General features: G+C 42.9%; 1 protein-coding gene across 2 annotated transcripts in view; it reads right to left on the reverse strand.

Moving 5' to 3' along the window:
* LOC115127026 (contactin-associated protein-like 4) overlaps window positions 1–23,993 on the reverse strand; it is a 192,161-nt gene that overhangs the window by 46,846 nt on the left and 121,322 nt on the right. For both annotated transcript variants that reach the window (XM_029656678.2, XM_029656672.2), the window contains exons 11-12: window positions 8,370–8,476; window positions 2,740–2,859 (exon numbers count right to left, since the gene is read on the reverse strand). In XM_029656678.2, coding sequence (XP_029512538.2) covers window positions 2,740–2,859; window positions 8,370–8,476 — 227 coding nt within the window. The remainder of the gene's footprint in view (window positions 1–2,739; window positions 2,860–8,369; window positions 8,477–23,993) is intronic.

Raw genomic sequence — 23,993 nt, forward strand, 5'->3', positions numbered from 1 at the left:
GGGTCAGTCATGGTGTGGGGTGGCATTTCTTTGGGGGGCCTCACAGCCCTCCATGTGCTCGCCAGAGGTAGCCTGACTGCCATTAGGTACCGAGATGAGATCCTCAGACCCCTTGTGAGACCATATGCTGGTGCGGTTGGCCCTGGGTTCCTCCTAATGCAAGACAATGCTAGGCCTCATGTGGCTGGAGTGTGTCAGCAGTTCCTGCAAGAGGAAGGCATTGATGCTATGGGCTGGCCCGCCCGTTCCCCAGACCTGAATCCAATTGAGCACATCTGGGACATCATGTCTCGCTCCATCCACAGACTGTCCAGGAATTGGCGGATGCTTTAGTCCAGGTCTGGGAGGAGATCCCTCAGGAGACCATCCGCCACCTCATCAGGAGCATGCCCAGGTGTTGCAGGGAGGTCATACAGGCACGTGGAGGCCACACACACTACTGAGCCTAATTTTGACTCATTTTAAAACTTTACATCAAAGTTGGATCAGCCTGTAGTGTGGTTTTCCACTTTAATTTTGAGTGTGACTCCAAATCCAGACCTCCATGGGTTGATAAATTTGATTTCCATTGATAATTTTTGTGTGATTTTGTTGTCAGCACATTCAACTATGTAAAGAAAAAAGTATTTAATAAGAATATTTCATTCATTCAGATCTAGGATATGTTATTTTAGTGTTCCCTTTATTTTTTCGAGCAGTCTATATATAGTGTATTTGAGGTTTAAAAAGGGTTTCAGAATTTTGTAATTTCCAATTTCAGACTTGATTTGTATGTATCAACCCATACAAAAATGTCATTAATTATAATCCACAGAATAATTCAAATTTCCTGTTGCTGTAGGATTATTTTCCTGCTAGCAAACTGGCTCAAATTAAGATCCAACATCTGTATACATTAGGCAATGGTAGAAACTAAAAGAACAGTCACGGTGCTGCCAGTGGTTATGTATGCAATGTACTAATGTATGGAGAAAGGTAATGTATGCAGGGAAACCCTAACTAATCATGCAGTGGTCATAATGTGTGCATGGAAACCCTACTGTAGCTCGTAATCCAGTGGTTTAATTAGCTCTGAAGTGTGTGTGAACATCCTTTGTTAGACTGCCACCAAAACTCCAACATCCAAAAGTTGATAATGAAACAATATTTCTAACATAAAGAATGTGGGAAATGGTCAGTGGGGATAAAGAACAATCCTGTCAAAGTGTTTATTATTTTGTGATATCATTAAGGATGGTATAACTAAATAACTGTATCTCTGAGGGTGTACACATTCTAGTTGTCAGGATTGCATCTAAATGTTGTATAAAATATATGATTAAGTATGACAATACTTTTGTCATACTTAATAGCAATGTGATTTGCACTTGTGGAACGGTCGTTAAGACACTAACAGCTTACAGACAGTAGGCAATTAAGGTCAGTTATGAAAACTTAGGACACTAAAAGAAGCCACAAAAGAAAGATGACCAGGGTCCCTGCTCATCTACGTGAATGTGCCTTAGGAATGCTGCAAGGAGGCATGAGGACTGTTGCCAGGGCAATAAATTACAATGTTCATACTGTGAGACGCCTAAGACAGAGCTACAGGGAGACAGGACGGACAGCTGATCGTCCTCGTAGTGACAGACCACGTGTAACAACACCTGCACAGGATTGGTACATCTGAACATCACACCTGCGAGACAGGATGGCAAAAAAGGATGGCAACAACAACTTCCCGAGTTACACCAGGAACGCACAATTCCTCCATCAGTGCTCAGACTGTCCGCAATAGGCTGAGAGAGGCTGGACTGAGGACGTGTAGGCCTGTTGCAAGGCAGGTCCTCACCAGACATCACCGGCAACACCGTCGCCTATGGGCACAAACCCACCGTCGTTGGACCAGACAGTACTGAAAAAAAGTGCTCTTCACTGACGAGTTGCAGTTTTGTCTCACCAGGGATGATGGTTGGATTCGCGTTTATTGTCAAAGGAATGACAGATACACCGAGGCCTGTACTCTACAGCGTGATCGATTTGGAGGTGGAGGGTCCGTCATGGTCTAGGGCGGTGTGTCACAGCATTATCGGACTGAGCTTGTTGTCATTGCAGGCAATCTCAACGCTGTGCATTACAGGGAAGACATCCTCCTCCCTCATGTGATACCCTTCCTGCAGGCTCATCCTGGCATGACCCTCCAGCATGACAATGCCCACAGCCATAATGCTCATTCCCTGCATGATTTCCTGCAAGACAGGAATATCAGTGCTGCCATGGCCAGCGAATAGTCCGGATCTCAATCCCATTGAGCACGTCTGGAATCTGTTGGATCGGAGGGTGAGGGCTAGGGCTATTCCCCCCAGAAATGTCCGGGAACTTGCAGGTGCCTTGGTGGAAGACTGGGGTAACATCTCACAGCAAGAACTGGCAAATCTGGTGCAGTCCATGAGGAGGAGATGCACTGCAGTACTTAATGCAGCTGGTGGCCACACCAGATACTGACTGTTACTTTTGATTTGGACCCCCATTTTTTAGGGACACATTATTCCATTTCTGTTAGTCACATGTCTGGAACTTGTTCAGTTTATGTCTCAGTTGTTGAATCTTATGTTCATACAAATACTTACACATGTTAAGTTCGCTGAAAATAAGCACAGTTTATTTACACAGACGTTTATTTTTTTGCTGAGTTGATATAGCCCATGGGCCCCCACACCTTGTGGGAGTGTTTGATGTGTGTGTGTGTGTGTGGCTTACCTGTCATGTTGCAGTAAATCAGCTGTGGCTTGATCAGGCCGCTTCCATCCACGTCTATGTAATACAGCCCTGTTGTATTGCCCTTCTGTTTGTACACTTCACATGACTGCTCATAGACGGCTGAGGAGGAGAAAACAAATACTCAGGTTATTTACTGCTAAACCCTAACTGAAATGAGTACTGACTGAAATGATTAACAAAAATGTGTACACACACACACACACACACGCACTCTACCCACAGCAAGCATACAAGGCCCTCCCTTGTCCGCTATTCGGCAAATCAGATCATGACTTGGTACTCCTGCTTACTGTATACAAGGAGAAGCTCAAACAGGAAATACCTGTGACTCGCCCCGTTGAGAAATGACCATCAGAATCGGAGATTATGCTACAGGAATGCTTTGCCTGGCTTTGCATTGTCCCCACAGTGAAAGTTCGCTGCTTCCCCAATCAAAATCCTCGGGTTAACACAGATGTTGGCGCTAAACTAAAGGACAGGGCTACCGCCTACAGGGTTATCACAGACAAACCTGAGGCTCCAATAGAGGACAGCAACAATAAGTCCGACAACAACCTCAGAGTCATCCAACGAACAAAAGGACAATATAGGAGTAAGGCGGAATCATGCTACACAGGCCCTGACGCCCGCCATGTGTGGCAGGGGCTACAGTCCATTACGGAATACAAAGGAAGACCCAGCCACAATCAGCCCAACGATGCCTCTCTACCAGACATATATTTTATGCACACTTCGACAATACAACACCGTAACGTGCGTGAGGGAACCTAACGACCCAGAGGACTGGTGCTACTTGCACGGCAGCAGGGCTGGACGGTATTCCAGGGCGCATTCTCAGAGCATGTGCAGATCAACTGGAAGGCACATTCACGGTTATTTTCACCCTCTCCTTGTCCCAGTCTTTAATCCCCACGTCTTAAGATGAATACCATTATTCCTGTTCCCAAGATCTCCAATGCTTCATGCCACAATGTCTACTGCCCTGTAGCACTCACATCTGTAATCATTAAGTGCTTTGAAAGGCTGGTTATGGCACGCAACTCTATCCTCCCAGACACTCAAGACCCACTTCAATTTGCATACCGCCCCAACATATCCTTAGACAACGCAATCTCAATTGCACTCCACACTGCCCTCACCCACCTAGATAAGAGGAATACCTACAGTTGAAGTCAGAAGTTTACATAGTTTACACATACATTTCAGCTCAGTTTTTCACAATTCCTGACATTTAATCCGAGTACAAATGTCCTGTCTTAGTTCAGTTAGGATCACCACTTTATTTTAAAAATGTGAAATGTCAGAATAATAGTAGAGAGAATGATTGATTTCAGCTTTTATTTATTTCATCACATTCCCAGTGGGTCAGAAGTTTACATACACTCAATTAGTATTTGGTAGCATTGCCTTTAAATTGTTTAACTTGGGTCAAACATTTAGGGTACCTTGCACAAGCATTCCACAATAAGTTGGGTGAATTTTGGCCCATTCCTCCTTGCTCACACATGCTTTTTCAGTTATGCCCACAAATCGTCTACAGGATTGAGGTCAGGGCTTTGTGATGGCCACTCCAATACCTTGACTTTGTTGTCCTTAAGCCATTTTGCCGCAACTTTGGAAGTATGCTTGGGGTCACTGTTCATTTGGAAGTCCCATTTGCGACCAAGCTTTAACTTCCAGACCAAAACACCCCCACAACATGATCCTGCCACCCCCTTGCTTTATGGTTCGGATTGTGTTCTTCGGCTTGCAGGCCTCCCCCTTTTCCTCCAAACATAACGAGGGTCATTATAGCCAAACAGTTCTATTTTTGTTTCATCAGACCAGAAGACATTTCTCCAAAAAGTAGGATCTTTGTTTCCATGTGCAGTTGCAAACAATAGACTGGCTTTTTTATGGCAGTTTTAGAGCAGTGGCTTCTTCCTTGCTGAGCAGCCTTTCAGGTTATGTCGTTATAGGACTCGTTTTACTGTGGAAATAGATAGTTTTGTACCTGTTTCCTCCAGCATCTTCACAAGGTCCTTTGCCATTGTTCTGGGATTGATTTTCACTTTTCGCACCAACGTACATTCATCTCTATGAGACAGAATGCGTCTCCTTCCTGAGCGGTGTGACGACTGTGTGGTCCCATGGTGTTTATACTTGCGTACTATTGTTTGTACAGATGAACGTGGTACCTTCAGGCGTTTGGAAATTGCTCACAAGGATGAACCAGACTTGTGGAGGTCTACATTTAGTTTCTGAGGTCTTGGCTGATTTCTTTTGATTTTCCCATGATGTCAAGCAAAGATGCACTGAGTTTGAAGGTAGGCCTTGAAATACATCCACAGGTACAACTCCAATTGACTCAAATTATGTAAATTACCCTATCAGAAGCTTCTAAAGCCATGACATAATTTTCTGGAATTTTCCGAGCTGTTTAAAGGCACAGTCAACTTAGTGTATGTAAACTTCTGACCCACTGAGTTTGCGAAAGAGTGAATTATAAGTGAAATAACCTTTCTGTAAACAATTGTTGGAAAAAATTACTTGTGTAATGCACAAAGTAGATGTCCTAACCGACTTGCCAAAACTATAGTTTGGACATTTGTGGAGTGGTTGAAAAACAAGTTTTAATGACTCCAACCTAAGTGTATGTGAACTTCCGACTTCAACTGTATATGAGAATGCTGTACAAATCATTTTCAAGTAACTTAATTGAGTTAGTCATCTTTTTTTATACTTCAGTGTGATTTGGACATGATTTGGCATGAAAAGGAAAATAGGACCATACCATACATCAAAACCTCGACACAGTTTTCAGCTGAGGCTTTCGGGTGGCAAGGACTGTCCAGTGATGGTCCATAACGCATTCACATTTGTGAATGAATAACTAACTCACAGAATACATAACATGCACATATAGTACACAAATCATTATTATATATATTTTTCTTCATATTCTAATCTAAGACACCTAGGCACGTTGGGCGTGCCAACACAACACACTTATACACAAAGACAAACTTTTATATTCCAAGACACTACTGTACTGAGGCATGTTGGTGTTTGCCAAACAATAATGCTGCCAAAGACACAGAACCGCAAAAGGCGCTCTTTATCTTGGGCCATTTCTCTTTCCACTCTGCTTTACCCTCTACAGTAGCTTTGTGTGCCAGCTGTCTGTTCTGTTGTTGCGGATGTTGTTACATTATTGATGTGCTCACCGTCATTATTTGAAAGGAAACGCACAGAAAACCATTGCATGCCAGAATAAAGGGTGCTAGCTGGTGTCCCAACGGAACGCAGGCCCCATCACTGCAGATGTTGCTGTTTCTCTTGACTGTGTCCATAATGGTACCCTTTTTCCTGTATAGTGCACTATTTTTGTACAGAGTCCTATGGATCCTGCTCAAAAGAAGTGCACTATATAGGGAATAGGATGCCATTTCAGACACACACACTGTGTATCCCAATCCATACAATTCTGAATAGCTCCTGGATAATGGCTAGTGGGCCTGGCTGACTGATAAATAATGAATACAAGGCTATAATAATAATAACAATGTTAACCGGAGGATGCATCCAGGTGAGTGTTCCTCTTCACTAAAGAATTTGCTATTCCCCCCTCTTTCACTGTTACACTAACCAGCTGGGTTCCTTAGTTGATCCTTTGTTCTTGCCCAGCACACACACTTGCAGCTAATCAAGGGCTTGATAATCAAGGTGATCCGTTGAATAAGATGTGTTAGTTCTGGACAGGAACAAAATGTGCACCCTGTGGTGGGTCGCCATGAACAGCACTATGAAACCCTTCTGGCGGGCTGTATCACCGCCTGGTACGGCAACTGCTCCGCCCACAACCGTAAGGCTCTCCAGAGGGTAGTGAGGTCTGCACAACGCATCACCGGGGGCAAACTACCTGCCCTCCAGGACACCTACACCACCCGATGTCACAGGAAGGCCATAAAGATCATCAAGGACAACAACCACCCGAGGCACTGCCTGTTCACCCCGCTATCATCCAGAAGGCGAGGTCAGTACAGGTGCATCAAAGCTGGGACCGAGAGACTAAAAAACAGCTTCTATCTCAAGGCCATCAGACTGTTAAACAGCCACCACTAACATTGAGTGGCTGCTGCCAACACACTGACTCAACTCCAGCCACTTTAATAATGGGAATTGATGGGAAAGGATGTAAAATATATCACTAGCCACTTTAAACAATGCTACCTAATATAATGTTTACATACCCTACATCATTCATCTCATATGTATACGTATATACTGTACTCTATATCATCTACTGCATCTTTATGTAATACATGTATCACTAGCCACTTTAACTATGCCAACTTTGTTTACATACTCATCTCATATGTATATACTGTACTCGATACCATCTACTGTATCTTGCCTATGCCGCTCTGTACCATCACTCATTCATATATCTTCATGTACATCTTCTTTATCCCCTTACACTTGTGTCTATAAGGTAGTAGTTTTGGAATTGTTAGCTAGATTACTTGTTGGTTATTACTGCATTGTCGGAACTAGAATCACAAGCATTTCGCTACACTCGCATTAACATCTGCTAACCATGTGTATGTGACAAATATATTTGATGTGATTTGACTTCTGTTCTGTAGCTAGAACACATTGACCTGGCATAGTACAGACCCCTCGTGAAATAAAGCACAGATACCCATACAGCACAGGAGGCTGCTGAGGGGAGGTCGGCTCATAATAATGTCCGGAATGGAGCGATGGAATGGTATCAAACACATAGAAACGATGTGCTTGATGTATTCGATACCATTCCACCCATTCCGCTCCAACCGTTATCACGAGCACATCCTCCCCAATGAGTGCCACCACCAAACTGCTGTGCCGCACACTGATGAATGCTCCTGTTGTTTTGTTGTGCAACCTTTTGACTCGAAGGTCTCCGTCAGACATTTCTTTGTACCCTGCATTAGTCATTAGATGTGTGTGTACACATTTGAAACAATACAAACCCCCCCCCCCCCCATCCAGACAGAACAGAATAAGTAACATCCTTTAACAGTTCAGTCACACATGACACCTCCAATCTCGTAAATGTCTTATTTCCTCCTCACCTGAAACACTTCCTGTGATTTGATCTGGGTCTCTGCTCCAATCGAATTATACATACAGAGGCAATCGTTGCTAGTCCTTTCTTTGTCTCCACCACCACCTCACTTTCAGCGCAACTCTAGTGTGAACGTGTTAAACAGTGAGGTGATTGTGTTTGACTGACAAAATGGCTTCATTTCAAGTTTTCATCTTCTTCCACACAATTTGTGATGACCCGTGTTGCAGCGAGAGAGAGAAGCATCATTAAAGGCTTTGTCCTGTTCCTTATCTATGGTGTGGCTTTGCCAAGAAGTTCTGGTGTTGCTGCATGCTATTGCTGCATCACAGATAAGGCATTTGACCTTGAATTCAACGGTCTGTTTCACTGTGCATGTATGCTGAACAAACACATCATCCTCTTGACAGTGTTTCTGCTTAGTCCAGTCCAGTCATACAGACACATACAGGCATGTACTGCATATATTCTTCAGATACAAAAACCAACACAGAAGATACAGAAAAGGCCCTCTTACAGCTGTGACATGTTGCTCCACTGTAGCCTGTGTTAGAGCAATTGCAATGGAAGGTACTCCAAGACTGAGTGCATCTCCCCCCGTGTTCACAATGGCTTGGAGAGCATCTGAAAAGAGAAGAGAGATATTTATTCACCACAGATTTCCAAAAGGTCAAAAATCTGCATGTATATTTTGAAGGATTCAAGTACACTTTCAAGAGTTAAAGACTATTTATGCTTGCTATGGAGGGTGTGGATGCAATTGCGGAGCCTCTGGAGGCTTGCAGAGGCCAAATCGAGCTCCGTACTGCATCGCCATGTGCCTCCCAAATTTTGTAACAATGCGGAGGGCTCCGTGTAGCTCCGTATTGACATGATTGGTTGACGGTAGGTGGGGGCTGGAGGGCCTGTAATAAACACAAACTAATTTCCTCTGCATCTTCCTTCATGACAGCTCTGCTCTGCTCCGCAAAGTGCAATAAGTATGAATGCCCTGACTTCTGCAGAGGCCGTATCACAGGAAATGCTGTATGGTCACCGCAAACTACTTTCTCAGAAAGGCATATCTGACTAAATACAACCGTTGTTTGACGTGCTGTGAATGTCCTGTGAATGTCCCGGAATAAATATGTCTTTATGTCCTTTATGATACCGTGCTTTAAGATAAGTGCATCAGCTTTTGGTTCAGTGTCCTTTTACTTGAGCTGATCTACACCTCTCTATCCTCAAGTATCCTCAAGAACTGTTCAGCACAGGTGGACATTATAATGTCCATTCCTGACACGAAGGGAATGTTCTCCTTTCAAATGGTCAGTTCTGAAAATGAATAATGGGCACCATTATAATTGCATTCCCATTCTCTGAAAACAGTATAAAAAAAGTCACGTGTGTGGAGATGTACGTGTTTCATGATGCATACCTTTTCGTAGCCTACGTTACCATATACACTACCGTTCAAAAGTTTGGGGTCACTTAGAAATGTCCTTGTTTTTGAAAGAAAATCACTTTTTTTTTGTCCATTCAAATAACATCAAATTGATCAGAAATGCAGTGTAGACATTGTTAATGTTGTAAATGACAATTGTAGCTAGAAACGGCAGATTTTTTTAATGGAATATTAACATAGGCGTACAGAGGCCCATTGTCAGCAACCATCTCTCCTGTGTTCCAATGGCACATTAGCTAATCCGATTTAATCATTTTAAAAGCCTAATTGATAGTTAGAAAACCCTTTTGCAATTATGTTAGCACAGCTGAAAACTGCTGTGCTAATTAAAGAAGCAATAAAACTGGCATTCTTTAGACTAGGTTGAATATCTGGAGCATCAGCATTTATGGGTTTAATTACAGGCTCAAAATGCCGGAAACAAAGTAATTTCTTCTTAAACTCATCAGTCTATCCTTGTTCTGAGAAAGGAAGGTTATTCCATGCAAGAAATTGCCAAGGAACTGAAGATCTCATGCAACGCTATGTACTACTCCCTTCACAAAACAGCTCTAACCAGTTTGCGCTAACCAGTTGTGCCCCGGTACACAACTGAGCACGAAGACAAGTACTTTAGAGTGTCTAGTTTAAGAAACAGACACCTCACAAATCCTCAACTGGCAGCTTCATTAAATAGTACCCGCAAAACACCAGTCTCAACGTCAACAGTGAAGGCGCGACTCCGGGATGCTGGCCTTCTAGGCAGAGATGCAAAGAAAAAGCCATATCGCAGATTGGCCAAGAAAAATAAAAGATTAAGATGTGCAAAAGAACACAGACACTGGACAGACGGAGATTGGAAAAAAGTGTTATGGACAGACGAATCTAAGTTTGAGGTGTTCGGATCACAAAGAAGAACATTCGTGAGACGCAGAAAAAAATGAAAAGATGCTGGAGGAGTGCTTGACGCCATCTGTCAAGCATAGTGGAGGCAATGTGATGGGCTGGGGGTGCTTTGGTGGTGGTAAAGTGGGATATTTGTACAGGATAAAAGGGATTTTAAAGAAGGAAGGCTGTCACTTCATTTTGCAATGCCATACCCTGTGGATGACGCTTAATTTGAGCCAATTTCCTCTTACAACAGGACAATGACCCAAAGCACAGCTCCAAACTATGCAACAACTATTTAGGGAAGAAGCAGTCAGCTGGTATTCTGTCTATAATGGAGTGGCCAGCAGAGTCACCGGATCTCAACCCTATTGAGCTGTTGTGGGAGCTGATTGACCGTATGGTACATAAGAACTGCCCATCAAGCAAAAACAACTTATGGAAGGTGCTTCTAAGTGACCCCAAACTTTTGAACAGTAACGTATGTGTGTGCATTTTGTAGCTGTAGGCTCTAAATGCCACATGGGTACGGATTTTGAGCACTTCCCGACAAAAACGGAATGAGAGAACATATTTCAGGCTGAGAATGAAACGGTTGTCTTCTAACACTGTTCTCTCTCAGATAAAGATTTAAAATGGCATGTGAAGGAGGGAGGACATCCTGCCAGCCGTCCCCATCATCCTCAACCCAGCAGCACAGCCTGAGACACATTTGTCTGCCTGGCCTGACTGGAATTGATTCCAGGACAGCCACTGAGCTGAATCACAGGATTTCACAGGCTGCCTCACGCTCTCACTGCTGCCTGCTGCCTCATGCACACATTATCTTTCTCTCTCTCAAACGTGCACGCGCGCACACACACACACACACACACACACACACACACACACACACACACACACACACACACACACACACACACACACACACACACACACACACACACACACACACACACACACACACACACACACACACACACACTATCTCTCACCGCAGCCTGCTGTTCACATGGCAAGCTTTCTTCTCAGGCACACATGTAAATGCCTGCAGGCAGGTAACATTCTCTTGTTAATAACAGTCCCTTTATGACATTGTGGGTTCAGGTGGTCAACTGCTCGGAGCTCTGAGACTTGGAGACAGTCAGACACACAGACACGCGCACACCTGTCTGTCCCAACCATCACTGACTGAATGATAGCTGTCAAGTCAGAATCATATGAAGGAATGGTGTCACAACACAGGGCTGACAATGCCCGGTTCACAAACAAATCAAACTCAAATCAAAGTTTACATAGACTTACACATACACCAATTTGCAGATGCTTATGCTCCAGCAGTGCAGTAATACCTAAAAATAACAAAACACATATAGTATAATCCGAAAAGTTAAAAGAAGAAAAAAAAAGAAAAGAAATGAAGCAATATCAGTGAGCCGTAATAGAACGAGTCCGGAATATATATACTGTATATAGTAGTAGTAGGATGAGCCACGGTTAGAATACAGTATATACTATACATATGAAGAGGGTAGAACAGTATGTAAACATTATTAAAATGACAAGTGTTCAATGACTCTATGAACTTAGGCGAACAATCTCTAAGGTGCAGGGTAGAGTACCGGGTGGTGACCGGCTAGGGACAGTGTGTAAGGATCAGGGCAGGGTACCAGGTGGAGGCCAGCTGTTTAACAGCTGGTTGCCTGGGGATACAACCTGTTTATCAGTCTCTTGGTCCCAGCTATGATGCACCTGTACTGTCTCCGCCTTCTAGATGGTAGCGGGGTGAACAGGCCATTGCTCAGGGGGCCAAGCCAAATTTCTTCAGCCTCCTGAGGTTGAAGAGGCACTGTTGTGTTGTTAAATGTTGCAATTAAACGTGTATGGAATGTGAAGAGTGATGGGTACAGCAGATAAAACACCCTATGATAGAACGGTGCCAGGGGTTGAGGAGATTGTTGAAATGTATTTGGAAAGTGGGAATGGGGTTAGGGATGTCTGTTTTCATCTGCAAGACAAGAGCGGGGTCTGATGCTGAAAGAACGGGGTCTGGCTGGTTTATCCAATACAAAGAGACACTTGGCTGGTGTATATCATTGCAATGTGTATCATCACGCGCTGTGTCCATCCAACTGTACTCAACGTGACTCCAAGTCATTACAGTTCACAGCCATGTCACTGAACCCCCCTGGTAAAGAACCTTAAAGAGAAAAGTTTGCTAGAATGTCCTACAAAGGACTTCAACGAGCTACAAAGTAAATAACCTCATTCCCCTAAACAGTGTGATGGGAACCGAGAAAGTATATATTTGTATCCCCTTCTGGGCAGTGGGAGAGAGAGAGAACCTGCTCCAGGACAGTATGCCACAGTAGCTCACAGACAGGGTGACAGGAGGTTGGCACAGCTAGGCACCCTCTGCTACTTATAACCCCCTCTCTCCCTGGCCCTGATGCCACCTCCAGCCCAGCCCTTGGCAGGCTAAGCCTCTTGCATCGTGACCCCAATCACAGAGAGGTCACAAATATAGTCCTGTCACAGGGTGGAAAAGTCACCAGCTGAGAGACAGGCACAGCAGGCCGGGAGAAACAACAGTGTAGGCTACCGTGTTGTTTTCTTAGTCGTCATTCACTGGTGTCTGAACTGTAGTTTGTCTTCAAGAGGCTGCTGAGCCTGACAAGGGCCCTGAAGGAGACAGGTAGAGTGAGCCTATGTCAAGGATTATGTGGGACAGTCCTGCAATTGGCCCTTTGTCCCAGTCAAACAATCATGTCCAGCACTTTATCAACACATTCAAACACCACTAAATAAGAAGAAAAAAAGGTTGATTTAATTTGCCCAGTATTAAAGTCAGACATTCCGACCTGTATTTTGCGCTAATGACTGTGACAGCCTAGCCTGCTGGTGATGTTAAACACTTCTCCAATCGTTGTTGCGATCTGATATTCTGCACAGCGCAAGATGAGACGTAGGCCAATGTCATAGGCCAGGGATGGGCAACTTTGATAGAAAATTACAAATTAAAAAATCAGAACTCATTATGAGGGGCAGCAGTTGCTTCCGGGTCTGCATAACCACCCCAAAACAAGATTTTCATAAAGATCCATAGATGTATGTGGTCTCTCATTTCTGCATCACAAAATTTTGCATGAGGCAAAAGAGTAGGCTAGATGTGTTTCAATTGCTCCTAAAGGGCAGCAAACTGCAGGCGTGTAGTGCTGCCTGAGCGCACCGGAGCTTCGCTCTGCCACTTCTCACAATGGTGCTTGTTTACTAAAGTTAGCTGAATCAATGTCTTGGAAGATCACATAATGATGAATTAGCATTCTACATCACATAACCAAAAATACAGTGCTTTCGGAAAGTATTCAGACGCGTTGACTTTTATCCACATTTTGTACCGCTACAGCCTTATTCTAAAATGGATTAAACCATTTTCCCCATGTATCAATCTACACACAATAAATACCCCATAATGACAGGAGCAAAAACAGGTTTTCGTCAGCGATTACAGCCTCAAGTCTTTTTGGGTATGACACTACAATCTTGGCACACCTGTATTTGGGGAGTTTCTCCCATTCTTCTCTGCAGATCCTCTGAAGCTCTCTCAGGTTGGATGGGGAGCGTCGTTGCACAGCTATTTTCAGGTCCCTCCAGAGATATTTGATCGGGTTCAAGTCCGGGCTTTGGCTGGGCCACTCAAGGACATTCAGAGACTTATCCCGAAGCCAATCCTGCATTGTCTTGGCTGTGTGCTTAGTGTCATTGTCCTGTTGGAAGGTGAACTCTAGTCTGAGGTCCTGAGCGCTATGGAGCAGGTTTTCATCAAGGATCTCTCTGTACTTTGCTCCATTCATCTTTCTATAGATCCTGAGTAGTCTCCCAGTCCCTGCCGCTGAAAAACATCCCCACAGCATGATGCTGCCACCACCATGCTTCACCGTCGGGATGGTGCCAGGTTTCCTCCAGACGTGACGCTTGTTTTTGCAAACCTGTTTTTGCTTCGTCATTATGGGGTATTGTGTGCAGATTCATGAGGGGAAAAAAACGATTGAATTAATTTTAGAATAAGGCTGTAATGTAACAAAATGTGGAAGAAGTCAAGGGGTTTGAATACTTTCCGAATGCATTGTAATAGGATAGTATAACGTTACTGTTACACCAAAACATTTATTTAATGAGATTTAAGGATGGTTAGCTGAAAAGTAAACAAATATTTTTATATAATGCATCCAGAACTAAACAGCATGCACCACAAGGCAGAATGTACTTTGATTGAAACAAAATACAGGAAGTCTATATAGTTTGTTAGCGCCATCTGCTCTAATTTGCTAATTCAAGAAAATGTAAATGCATATTTAGGGTGAGATCGTGGTGCAACCTGGGGTGTGATCTCTAGAAGCTGACAGGCCAAACTCACTGGTCCAACACTCCTCGATGCGGCAAAATACAGCCAGACCTGAGTTCAAATTGGGGTGACGATAATTTGCCAGCCAAATGACTGCGGTCTCCGAAAATAAAAGATATCTATGTTTTGACAAATATTTTTTTCCTTTCTTTCGTTCCTGACTGCATGTGCTGCCATAGAAATAGAATGAATAGAACAGGTGTCCCTATTCAAGTCAATGATGGGGTAATGGGCGGACTTGCGGCCATTGCGAGTGTTCTCATAGGACCAAAACAGGAAATGTACCCATCAATCTGTGCTGTGTCCGAAAATCATGTGGTTTTTTTCATGTGATTCTTTCATGTCTTTTTGTTGTAAGGGCAGTGGTGAAAAGCACCTAAGTAAAAAGACTTAAATCGTTTTTTGGGGTATCTGTTCTTTACATCTATGACAACTTTTACTTCACTACATTCAAAAAGAAAATGATGTACTTTATACTCCAGACATTTTCCCTGACACCCATAAGTACTTGTTACATTTCGAATGCTTAGCAGGACAGGAAAATGGTCAAATTCACACACTTCTGAAGAGAATATCCCTAGTCATCCCTAATGCCTCTGATCTGACGGACTGACTAAACACAAATGCTTTGCTTGTAAATTATGTCTGAGTGTATGAGTGTGCCCCTGGCTATCCTTAAATAATATATATTTTTTAATTATCCCGTCTGGTTTGCTTAATATAAGGAATGTGGTGTGATTTATACTTTTACTTTTGATATTATATTTGAGCAATTACATTTACTTTTGATACTTAAGTATATTTAAAACCAAATACTTTTAGACTTTTACTCAATAAATATTTCACTGGGTGACTTTCACTTTTACTTTAGTCATTTTCTATTCAGTTATCTTTACTTTTACTCAAGCATGAAAATTGGGAACTTTTTCCACCACTGTGTAAGGGCATGTGTGGATACAGCAAATTTCATCCAAAACCCACAGCAGCCATAGATAACCTGGCTATACAATGCAGTAACCTCTGCTGCGGAGCCAATGGGGAAACAAAACAAAAGCAGCTCTGCAGGGGGTGAAGTAATATACATGAATGGCAATACGAGCGAATGCTATGGGGAATTATAGGCAATTAGCTAGTAATCGGTAAGAGTGGAATAACTATACAATAGAGTGGAAGTAATTTTCACTACATAATAAATACAATTATTAAGTGAGACAATTATGGGGTGGAAATCTGGAAAATTTACCAGAATGGTAATCATTATGGTGATTAAGATCTTAAGATAAATATATTTTTGCAGTGTATATTAGTGACATCAACACATCTCCAATTCTTACTGCATAAGGCGAGGTGGCTATGGACCCGATCGTGTCTGTTCTCTGTTCCTGAGAAACTGGATCTTTTTATAGATTTAGGTAGCTTGCAAACCTAGAGAGAGCGCAGACTAAAATCTGTGCATTATAAATTATTCAATTCCCCTATCCACTCATCAGGCTTAGCTACCAGCTTTGTGCTACTGCCTTATTCCCTTTGTCATGCACACACACACACGCACGCACACACTCACACACGCACGCTCTGTGTCTTAAAGTAATGGTGTGTGCCGCATGCCTGCCTGACATGTCAACATTGGCTCCATTATTTCAGTATATACTCTATGCACTGTTTATGCCTGTTAATTTTAAAAGGAGCACTTTCAACACGCAAAGGTGTCACACAGACCAAAGGGACATGGAGTCAGCTAAACACAGCGCTCCCCCTCTAGCTTCCACATGCAGGCACAAATTGCAGACACACACATACACACACACACACACACACACACACACACACACACACACACACACACACACAAATTAACTCCCTCTCCCCCTTCCCCTCTCTCACACAAACACACACACTATCGCTACTCCCCTTTTCTCGTATTCATTTCTTCATCCTTCCTGACAAGCAGCAGAGCAACAGCATCACACAGGCATTCATATTTACAATGTGGAGAGACTGAAATTACGTAACAGCGGTAGGGGGTAGAGCAGGAGTGTCATACTCATTTTGCCCTGGGAGCAGCATTCGGTCTTCAATAAGGTCCCGGAAGGGCCGAACTGACAATTGCTTATATTTCCTTGCAGTCACAGTTTGCAAAGAAGTGTCCTCTATTCCTTGTTTTTGGAATTGTCTATGCTCCCTGACTGTCCAGTGATTATTAGATAACTGGACAGTCAAGAAACGGTATAAATATAGGTCCATTACAGTGGCGGTCGGGGCTGTTTAAGATGAGCATGGCCTTATTTCCATTACAGCATATTGGATGGCTGTCATTCAAATTTCAATTACCAAGGTCAATATAACATCGATAGGTTTAGGCTACTACATGATACTCAAATTTTCCCTATACCCATGATGAGGTTGCTTCAACGTAGCCTACAAATGAAAGTTAACAACGTAGGGGCACAGGTCGATAAAAAAATGAGTAATCAAGGTGACAGACAGTGACACATTCAATACCGTAATGCACACTCTTGCCTGCATCTAGCTGATCTAGGGTGTAATCATTAGTCCAAAAGTTGCAAGCGAGAGTTTCTATTGGACATCAGCAGAATGAATACACCCCTGATCACACGCAAACAGAGTTCACTTTCGAAGCAGCCACATACAAACGGCATGATCCATTTGATCATTGTATAATTCCTTCCTTAAGAGTCCATTTGTGGAATTTCTTTCCTTCTTAATGCATTTGAGGCAGTCAGTTGTGCTGTGACAAGCTAGCGGTGATATACATTTGGTAAAAGACCAAGTCCATATTATGGCAAGAACAGCTCAAATAAGCAAAGAGAAATTACAGTCAATCCGGAAAATGTCAAGAACTTTGAAAGTGTTTCAAGTGCAGTCGCAAAAACCATCAAGAGCTATGGGGAAACCGGTTCTCATGAGGACCGCCACAGGAAAGGAAGACCCAGAGTTGCCTCTGCTGCAGAGGATAAGTTCATTAAGGTTAGGGTTAACTGCCCCTCAGATTGCAGCCCAAATAAATACTTCAGAGAGTTCAAGTAACAGACATATTTCAACATCAACTGTTCAGAGGAGACTACGTGAATCAGGCCTTCATGGTAAAATTGCTGCATAGAAATCACTACTAAAGGACACCGATAAGAAGAAGAGACTTGCTTGGGCCAAGAAACACAAGCATTGGACATTAGACCGGTGGAAGTCTGTCCTTTGGTCTGATGAGTCCAAATTTGAGATTTTTGGTTGCAACCTCTGTGTCTTTGTGAGACGCAGAGTAGGTGAACGGATGATCTCTGCATGTGTGGTTCCCACTGTGAAGCATGGAGGAGGTGTGATGGTGCTTTTTTGGTGACACTGTCAGTTATTTATTTAGAATTCAAGGCACACTTAACCAGCATGGCTACCACAGCATTCTGAAACGATACGCCATCCCATCTGGTTTGCACTTAGTGGGAGTATCATTTGTTTTTCAACAGGAAAAGGACTCAAAACACACCTCCAGTCTGTGTAAGGACTATTTGACCAAGGAGAGTGATGCCCTCCATAATCACCCAAACTCAACCCAATTGAGATCGTTTGGGATGAGTTGGACCGCAGAGTGAAGGAAAAGCAGCCAACAAGTGCTCAGCATACGTGGGAACTCCTTTAAGACTGTTGGAAAAGCATTCCTCATGAAGCTGGTTAAGAGATGACAAGAGTGTGCAAAGCTGTCATCAAGGCAAAGGGGCAACTTTGAAAAATGTCAAATATATTTTGATTTGTTTAACATGATTCCATGTGTGTTATTTCATAGTTTTGATGTCTTCACAATTAATCTACAATGTGTAAAATAATCGAAATAAAAACCCTTGAATGAGTAGGTATGTCCAAACTTTTGACTGGTACTGTAAGTCGCTCTGGATAAGAGCGTCTGCTAAATGACTTAAATGTAAATGTAAATGTATACATTTTTTCTTTACACATATTTAGCGCCTTTAATGGCTAGGGACAAAACTACCTTCATACATCCATTCATTTTTTAAAACCGGTACTGATTTCCTTCAGATCAGTCCTCTCTGTGGGGGTCATAGAGCAAAAGTGAAAAGATCGTTTTTGTGAGAATATCCCCTTTTCATAGTGGGGTCACATTAGCTTGTAGCCCCTATGGTTTGTGAGCTATAAAACAGAAGTTGGCACATCAACAATACCGACATCAGACGAGTCCTCTGACACTTGTGGGGGGCCGTAGAGCAGAATGGAGACCACCGTCGTGTTCGTGAGAGCCTCCCCTTTCCATAGAGCGGTCATAAGTTTGTAGGTCAAACCGCTTGGACAGTACAGACATTTTCGTTATTTATTTTATTTTATTTCACCTTTATTTAACCAGGTAGGCTAGTTTAGAACAAGTTCTCATTTGCAACTGCGACCTGGCCAAGACATAGCAAAGCAGTGTGATACAGGCAACAACACAGAGTTACACATGGAGTAAACAATAAACAAGCCAATAACACAAACAAGTCAATGACACAGTAGAGAAAAGAAAGTCTATATACAGTGTGTGCAAAAGGCATGAGGAGGTAGGCAATAAATAGGCCATAGGAGCGAATAATTACAATTTAGCAGATTAACACTGGTGTGATAAATGAGCAGATGATGATGTGCAAGTAGAGATACTGGTGTGCAAAAAAGCAGAAAAGTAAATCAAATAAAAACAGTATGGGGATGAGGTAGGTAGATTTGGTGGGCTCTTTACAGATGGACTATGTACAGCTGCAGTGATCGGGTAGCTGCTCAGATAGTTGATGTTTAAAGTTGGTGAGGGAAATAAAAGTCTCCAACTTCAGAGATTTTTGCAATTCGTTCCAGTCACTGGCAGCAGAGAACTGGAAGGAAAGGTGGCCAAATGGGGTGTTGGCTTTGGGGATGATCAGTGAGATATACCTGCTGTAACGTGCGCTACGGGTGGGTGTTGTTATCGTGACCAGTGAACTGAGATAAGGCGGAGCTTCACCTAGCATAGACTTATAGATGACCTGGAGCCAGTGGGTCTGGCGACGAATATGTAGCGAGGGCCAGCCGACTAAAGCATACAGGTCGCAGTGGTGGGTGGTATAAGGTGATTTGGTAACAAAACGGATGGCACTGTGATAGACTGCATCCAGTTTGCTGAGTAGAGTGTTGGAAGCTATTTTGTAGATGACATCGCCGAAGTCGAGGATCGGTTGGATAGTCAGTTTTACTAGGGTAAGTTTGGCGGCGTGAGTGAAGGAGGCTTTGTTGCAAAATAGAAAGCCGATTCTAGATTTGATTTTGGTTTGGAGGTTAGTTAGCACAGTGTCCAAGGAAGGGCCAGAAGTATACAAAATGGTGTCGTTTGCGTAGAGGTGGATCAGGGAATCTAATGTTCAGACAAGCACTGCTCTAGCTCTGTCACCTTTCACCGCAGATGCGGAAGTGCGACATCGGCGGATGCGATGGATGGAGACATATCCAATGCAGATATCTCAAGTTTAAAATTATGGATTTTGATGGGGATTATCAATCAATTATTTGGTGACGTGAATATATTTAGTATAGCTGTATGTAAAAAGGCTACCTTTTTTATTGTTTCACTATTTTTATTTTTATGAAATTCACTGAGGAGGATGGTCCTCCCCTTCCTCCTCTGAGGAGCCTCCACTGGTCCATTATCATTTCTATACTTTTTCGATTTGGTTTTAGTCATTTTAAAGCATATTGAGTTTGTCCTCCCCCCAACAATACTCAAACCACCTGCGGACCAAATTGGAACCCCTCCCAGGACATATTTTTGACACCACTGGGGTAGAGCGATCCAAGAACACATGTATCAAGATTTAAAGAAAAAAAGTGTGGACTATGCAGAATTTGCCCCTTCCACCACCCTGAAATTCACTTCTAGAATATAACCTAGTCAGCAGGTTTGTCAAACATTATATTTTTTATTTTAGCACACAATTTTTCAGGTTTTCAGGCCAGGTTTCTGAACCCAGATTAAGTGCTGGATTCAATCAGATTGACATCTGCATAGCGCTGTTTTGGCAGTATCAGAGGTGGAACTGCGTCAGTGCTGCCAAATCCACAATCGGCTCCTTGTCTTGCCTTACCACAGACACTGACATTGGATGCAGCGAAACCACACCCGAGTATAACCACACCCGAGTATAACCACACCCGAGTATAACCACACCGAGTATAACCACACCCGAGTATAACCACACCCGAGTACATGACAAATCCCATGCAGCCAAATTAGACGTTCAAACACTCGAATTAGACTAATATGCATAAATCCCCCGATCCAAATGAAATGAATTATGTTTCGACATTTAAGAGTCATTAGGCTAATTCCAACATCGATAATGCTGTTTTGAACTTTTAACGCAGTAGGGATAATAAGTAAAGGGAGTGGTTTGTGACAGCAGCCGCTCACCGATATGTTCGTTCATACAGCAGTTGCACCTCCAACACCGCCAAACATCTGCTATGCGGATGTCAGCCAACGCTGGTTTAATGCTCGATCTGATTAAATCCTGGCCTAAGCTTTCTTCCTGGACTGATAGGCATGCTCAGCTGAGAAGGTCCATTGAAAATGCTTTTAAGGCAACACTGTCAGTGTAGTCTGTGTCTGGGAAAGCGGTCCTTGGTGTTTGAATCTAACAATTTTCCTAATGTTTAATATAAAGTATTGAAATGTGTGGCACTCATTAGATATGGTTGAATATAATTTGATGGATATGCACGGTACCATTACATTTTGTCATTTTTTCTACCTATCCGTTAGAATCTTGTCGGTTTCTCTCTAAAGCTGACACACAAACATGTGCACATTCGCACGTGCCAACACGCACACATACGCGCCTGCAGATGTAATAAGTTCCACTGAAATGAGAAGAAAGTTGGGGATATCAATAAATTATTTCACCCCCCCTAACATTACACCACAGTAATGTCTGTTAAATGGAGTTAGAAGATGACAACTTTATTTCTGCTGGCTGGAAACATTTTTACTACGTGATTCTGTCCAGTGAAAAAAGAAAATCCCAAACCCCTCTCTGACTGCCTGTTTACTAACACATAAGGGACGGTTTGAAGTTTACAGAACGTGGACGCTAATTAGAGAAGGCGTAATTAATTTGAAGAGTGTTCATTTTAATTAGGCTCTGTTAACAACAAGAGGACCATTTCTTCCTATTTAAGAAATAAGAGGTAGGCCTACCCGTTTGACAGACAAAAGTATAGGCTGCTATCCATAGATATGTCAGCCAATTCCTCCACCCCCCCATGGACTCTTTAAATATCTATGTGTCAGTGAAGGGCTTGGTGTGTCAAGTTAAAGCCAGGGCTCAAATTGAAGGGGGTATGTGCGGGTACGCCATACTTAAAATTAAATAAAAAAATGGCACCCCTTGTAAGTATACCATTTAAGAGAATAAAAAAGGAGCAGATTATACAAAGCAAACTATAACAGCGCTGTAGTCCGCAATGCTTTTAGCTGTAAACAAAGTACCCGAGAAAGACGTGACTCTGATGCATATGGGGATATATTTGGGCCATCTCTATGACATTCAGAGATTGAGTTACAACCTTTTATAGTCAAGGAGATATATAATGCGTTTATAAAAGGCTACTTCTTCTCAGACCCACAAATGCAATGATAGATTCATGCAATGCTTTTTTGAAAGGAGATATTTTTTACCCCTTATCCATGGTGGTCGGCAAACCCACAACCTTCTGGCCAGCAGCTCTAAGCCCTATACAAATTGTCACTTTGCCATGTAATGTTTGCACGTTGTCATGTAATTTTTAAAACAGCATATCAATTGCTCTGGTCTGTCCTATAAGTGAGGGTTAATGGTAGGCATGTTCTCTGGAATCCACTTTATGTTTTAATTATTACTTTGGGTATAGGGGAGGGTCACTTGTTTTTTTTCAAGTGTTCGGGGACGGTCGGATAAAATATATTTTACTGAAAGGAGGGCCATCCATTTTCATTTTAGTGAGTTCCGATTTTCTCCAAGTACAACTTACTATAAATATCGTACAGGTATTTCACTGAGTGGTATATGAAAAGACACAGTCATACAAGTATGTTGTGCATGGTTGCCATTGTATGTGAACACCTGCTCGTCAAACATCTCATTCCAAAATCATGGGCATTAATATGGAGTTGGTACCCCCTTTGCTGCTATAACAGCCTCCACTCCTCTGGGAAGCCTTTCCACTAAATGTAAGAACATTGCTGCGGGGACTTTCTTGCATTCAGCCACAAGAGCATACGTTAGGCCGGGCACTGATGTTGGGCGATTAGGCCTGACTTGCAGTCGGCGTTCCAATTCATCCCAAAGGTGTTCGATGGGGTTGAGGTCAGGGCTCTGTGCAGGCCAGTCAAGTACACCAATCTCAACAAACCATTTCTATATGGACCTCGCTTTGTAAACAGGGGCATTGTCATGCTGAAACAGGAAAGGGCCTTTCCCAAACTATTGCCACAAAGTTGGAATCACAGAATCATTTAAAATGTCATTTTATGTTGTACCGTTAAGATTTCCCTTCACTGGAATTAAGGGGCCTAGCCCGAACCATGAAAAACAGCCCCAGACCAGTAATCTTCCTCCACCAAACTGTACAGTTGGCACTATGCATTGGGGCAAATAGCGCTCTCCTAATATCCTCAAACTCAGATTCGTCTGTCAGATTGCCAGATGGTGAAGCGTGATTCCTACACTCCAGAGAAGGCTTTTCCACTGCTCCAGATTCCAATGGTGGTGAGCTTTACACCACTCGGTGGTAGCATTCTGTGAGCTTGTGTGGCCTACCACTTCGCAGCTGAGCTGTTGTTGCTTCTAGACATTTCCCCCTCACAATAACAGCACTTACAGTTGACCGGGGAAACTCTTGCAGGGCAGAAATTTAACGAACTGACTTGTTGGCATCCTATGACGGTGCCACATTGAAAGTCACTGAGCTCTTCAGTACTGGCCATTCTACTGCCATTGTCTGTCTGTGGAGATTGCAAGGCTGTGTGCTCGATTTTATACACCTGTCAGCAACGGGTGTGGCTGAAATAGCCGAATCCAATCATTTAAAGGGCTGTCAGTGCATTCAGAAAGTATTTAAACCCGTTACGTTACAGAGTTAAATGATTTTCCACATCAATCTACACACAATACCTCATAATAACAAAGCAAAAGTAGGTTTTTAGAAAATGTTACAAATGTATTTAAAAAACCCACTGATATATTACATTTACATAAGTATTCAGACCCTTTGCTATGTGACTCGAAATTGAGCTCAGGTGCATCCTGTTTCCATTGATCATCCTTGAGATGTTTCTACAACTTGATTGGAGTCCACCTGTAAATTCAACTGATTGGATATGATTTGGAAAGGCTCACACCTGCCTATATAAGGTCCCACAGTTT

This window comes from Oncorhynchus nerka, linkage group LG4 (genome assembly GCF_034236695.1).
Source record: "Oncorhynchus nerka isolate Pitt River linkage group LG4, Oner_Uvic_2.0, whole genome shotgun sequence".
NCBI classification, from domain to species: Eukaryota; Metazoa; Chordata; class Actinopteri; order Salmoniformes; family Salmonidae; genus Oncorhynchus; species Oncorhynchus nerka.